Below are 4,116 nucleotides of genomic sequence, written 5' to 3'. Positions count from 1 at the left end.
CCACTGAGGCCCCTTTCAGTTGATGGTTCAGAAGCCAAATGAACAGAGCCCACCCGTGGCTATTTCTAGGAAGCTGGTCTCAGGACAGACAGGGAGACACGCAGACACCAATGGTGGGGCCGGCTGGGCAGAGAACATCAGCTCCCTCGCTACCTGACCCACAGACGAGACATAGCCAAGGTCCTGAGCCTTGGTAGGAACAGAGGAGTGGGCGTCCAGGATGATTTTTTTTTTTTTTTTTGTACCAGGAACCAAACTCAGGACCTCGTGCTTGCTACACAGGCACTTATGCTGTTTAGCTATCTCCCCATCCTTGCCCAGGAAAATTCTGACAAGGCCAGGTTTACAGGTCCTGGGCCACCAGCAAGCCACAGCCTCACTTTCTCTTTAGTTTGTTCTATTTTTTTTGAGACAGGGTCTCACTATGTAGCCCAGGCAGGGCTCAAACTCAGGGCAATCTTCCTGCCTTGGCCTCCTGAGTGCTCGGAATATGTGCATATGCCACCATGCCTAGTTCTTGCCTCTTGAAGTGGCACAAGTGTCTCCTTGAGATTTCTGCCAGGGTCCTTTATAGCCTGGGACAGGTGCCCTAAGGAAGCAGGGTGGAGAGTTCTTACCTTCCAGGGCTGTGCTTGGGACATTTCCACAGAAGACAGGGAAAGAGGTCCTTAGCGTCCCCAGGGGCTTAAGGCAGGTCCCTGTCAAGAGCTTTCCATCCATTCACTCATACTCCTCCCTACAACCCCAGGAATCAGGGATGACTTTCCTATTTTGTAGCCTGGGAAACTGAGGCACGGAAAGGTAAGCTGCCCCCACAGCCACACATCATCACCAGCGCCCTCATCACGAAGTGTGTTCCCAGCTCTCTCCCGGGGGCAAGGTAGTCACCTTCTCCTCGCTGGGTGTGTGGCTCCTGCCTCTGGGAAGCTGCTCTGAGACTATACAAGAACCCAGCAGCTGGGCTTTTCAAGTCCCTGAGGCCTGGGCCTGGACAGATGGGGATGGTGGGCGGCTCCCTGTCTGGGAGGCAGGGCCTCTGCCCTGACCCATTTCCCAGGCCCTCCTCCCCTTCCCATCTGTCACTGCGGGAAGCCACTGCTGAGCTCTTTCTGTGGAGCTCCAGAGAGATGGGAAAGAAGCCAGCGCCTCTCTGATCTCATCCCATCCCATCACACCACAGCTTGGGCGGGGTGTCCCCTCTTCTCCAGTGACAGCACTGAGCCAAGCAAGAGCTGGTGTCCAAGCTGGAAAAGCCCCCCATTTCCCATCCCAGATAGCACTGTCCCATTGGGCTGGCACCGTCCCATCGGGGTGGCACCGTGGTGGTGTCGCTAGTCCTGCTCACAGAGCCCACTGTATACTGAATGAATGAATGAATGAATGAATGAATGAATGAATGAATGAATGAATGAAATGTGTCTCTCGCAGACACAGCAGGGAATGAAGCAAGGAGTGCCAGGCACTGTGGATCCCTCGCTGCCCGGGGTCAGTCCAAGGAGAGGGGCATAGGTTCTAGTCTCTTCTTTTTTTTTTTTTTTGGCGGAACTGGGGATTGAACTCAGGCCCTTGCGCTCGCCAGAGAAGCAGTTATTCCACTGAGCCATCTCCCTAGCCCCTTAGTCTCTTCTTAAAGAGCCCTTGTTGTAGACCCCAGGATCTAAGCAGTACTCCTTCCCTGGGAAGTCCCAAACCCATCTTTCTATGAGGACCAGGCTATGCTCCTAGACAACCTTGGGGAGAGACGAGTGGAGGAACTTGCAAGCAGGAGGAGGGAGTGGCATCCGGGGAAGCTCTAGCGTCTCTGCCAGTCAAGCCAGGGCACCTGTCAAAATACTGAGTGGGCCTGTTTATCTTTGTTCCTGGCTCCGCTCCACAGGGTGGTTGGGGAGCTCTCACCAGCTCAGGCCAGCCCAGAGCAGGCCCAAGCAGGCTGGGTGGCACAAAGGTTTGTGCAGTGCCGGGGAGTGGGGGGGCGGCTTCAGCCTTCCGGGAAACTGAGAACACAGCTTCGAGGGCCCTCACCCAAGCTCATATAATTTGCTAGAGGAAGCCAGGCGTGGTGGTGCATGCACGCCTATAAATCAAGCACTTCAGAAGTGGAGGCAGGAGGATCACTGGGAGTTAGAGGGCAGCGTAGGCTACATAGTGAGTTGAAGGTCTGCCTAGAATACGCAGCAAGAGCTAAGTCTCAAAAAGAAAAGCAACAACAAAAAACCCACAAGGGGGAGAGGCTGGGAATGAGTGGCTCTGAAGGAACACAGTCTTAGCTCATCCTCACAGCCACCCACAGAAAGCGACTATTAGGGTTCCCTGAAATGAGGAGCATGGCTGCACGCAGCGCTTGCCTAGCACACACAGGGCAGAAGGTTTGAGCCCTACTACTGCAAAAAGGGAGGAGACAGGAGAGAGGGGAGGGAGGGGGGGAGGAAGGGAAGAGGAGAGGAAAGAAAGGGAGGGGAGAAGGAAAAAAAAGAAGGCTCAGAGAGGTTGAGTAACATGCACAAAAATCACACAGCCCTGCGTGGCCAAGACTGCCCTGGAAACTGGTGTGAGCTCACGGCCCGGGCACAATGACAGCAGCACTGCAGCGCCCAGGGCTGAAGTCAAAGGCCATCTGGGGACCTCTTGCTTCCTGCAGAAGCCCCTGCTTCCTGCCAGAGACCTGGCAGGAGTCCAGGGCAGCTGCTCCCACTTCACAGTGGCTCCCCAGCGGCCACGAGCGTGTCTGTCCAGTCCATCCTCCCTCCACGCTGCGCTGGGTGTGTTGTTTGTGGAGTCTAGGGGCGGCTTTCCTTATCCGCGGCTTATCTTCCTTTCCGCAGTGCTGGGGATGCTCCGCCGCTGAGAAGCACGCCGCCGGTCCTCTTCCTCCTCCTTTCCTCGCCCTCCCCTGGGTGCACCCTGGGCTGCGGGGCTTCCAGGGGAGAAGTGGAGGCAGGGAGACATGCAGGGGTCGGTAGACCCTCTGGGCAGGAGAGGGCTATAGGGCTCCTGTGCAGCTGGGAGGATCAGTATTGGATTCTGGAAGGGGAGAACCTGTGACAGCCGGCCTGGGATGGGGCCCGGAGGGTGTGGCCCGAGGATCTGGGCTAACAGGCTTCCTCCGCAGCCCGAGCAGGAGCCAGGCCCGGGGCCAGTCTCACCCGCGCACTCGTGAGACCTGGGTAACCGGCCCAATTCATTCAGCAGAGAAGCCCACGATGGCGCAAGGCTGCTGGGCCCGGACATCCGTCACTCAGCCGGGGCCGGGCTCGGAAGGGTGGCAGAGCTCCTGGCTGCAGGGACACTTGGGTCCCGGGGCTCCATTGCGGGCGCAGGAAGGGGTTCTTAATGGCGGGGACGACCAGGGTGCCCGGCCCGGGCTTGCGGCCCCGCGGTGGGGCTGTCGCCTAGTCCCCCCGGATCCCGCGGGGACTCACCTGCGCTCATCGCGGCTCCGCGCGCTCATCGCCGGCCCGGAGTGCGCAAGGCCCCAGCGGGCGCGGTCCCGGCGGCTGGAGCGCAGGGCGCTGAGAGCAGGGCTGGGGGCGGGCACTCGCTCGGCGGACGGGTCCGAGGCTGCAGCAGTCCCTGTGCAGCCCTGAGCCCCGCCCGCTGCTCTGTGTCACGTCCTCCCCGCCGTGCAATGGATGCCGGGGCTTGTAGTCCATCCCGGATCCAACCATGGCAGAGGGGGCCAACGGGGAGACGGATGGGGCTGCACCCAGACAGACCACAAAGCCCGGCGACACCCACAGTGGTCAGAGACTGTAACGCACTCCTGCAGTCCCAGCCCGCTGGGAGGCTGAGGCAAGAGGATTGTGAGATCAAATCCAGCCTAGGCAATACACTAATTTGGACCCTTTCTCAAAACAAAACCAAAAGAAAAGTGTATGGGGGAGGTGTGATGAGATGAAGAAAAGGAGAGGTAAAAAATGATTAAGCTTCAATATGTAGGGGCTGGGGAGTTAGTTCAGTAGAATAGGCGCTTGCCTGGCAAGCACAAGATCCTGAATTCAATCCCCGGTACCCCAAAAAGGGGGGGGGGAAGGATTCAATATGTATATGTACCAATTCCCAAATTATGTAATTATTATGTATCATAATATACTTTTTTAAAAACTGCATGCTGGTTCG

General features: G+C 57.6%; 1 protein-coding gene across 3 annotated transcripts in view; it reads right to left on the bottom strand.

The window, feature by feature from the left end:
• The window catches only part of Atp13a2 (ATPase 13A2), an 18,703-nt gene extending 15,138 nt beyond the window's left edge, over positions 1 to 3,565 (bottom strand). For all 3 annotated transcript variants that reach the window (XM_023722532.1, XM_023722533.1, XM_023722534.1), the window contains exon 1: positions 3,420 to 3,565. In XM_023722532.1, coding sequence (XP_023578300.1) covers positions 3,420 to 3,429 — 10 coding nt within the window. In that variant the 5' untranslated portion in view covers positions 3,430 to 3,565. The remainder of the gene's footprint in view (positions 1 to 3,419) is intronic.
• Between the last annotated feature and the right edge of the window lie 551 nt (positions 3,566 to 4,116).

Source organism: Octodon degus, unplaced genomic scaffold (genome assembly GCF_000260255.1).
Source record: "Octodon degus isolate 3935 unplaced genomic scaffold, OctDeg1.0 scaffold00092, whole genome shotgun sequence".
Taxonomy (NCBI): domain Eukaryota; kingdom Metazoa; phylum Chordata; class Mammalia; order Rodentia; family Octodontidae; genus Octodon; species Octodon degus.
This window is presented reverse-complemented; position numbering and strand designations above follow the sequence as displayed.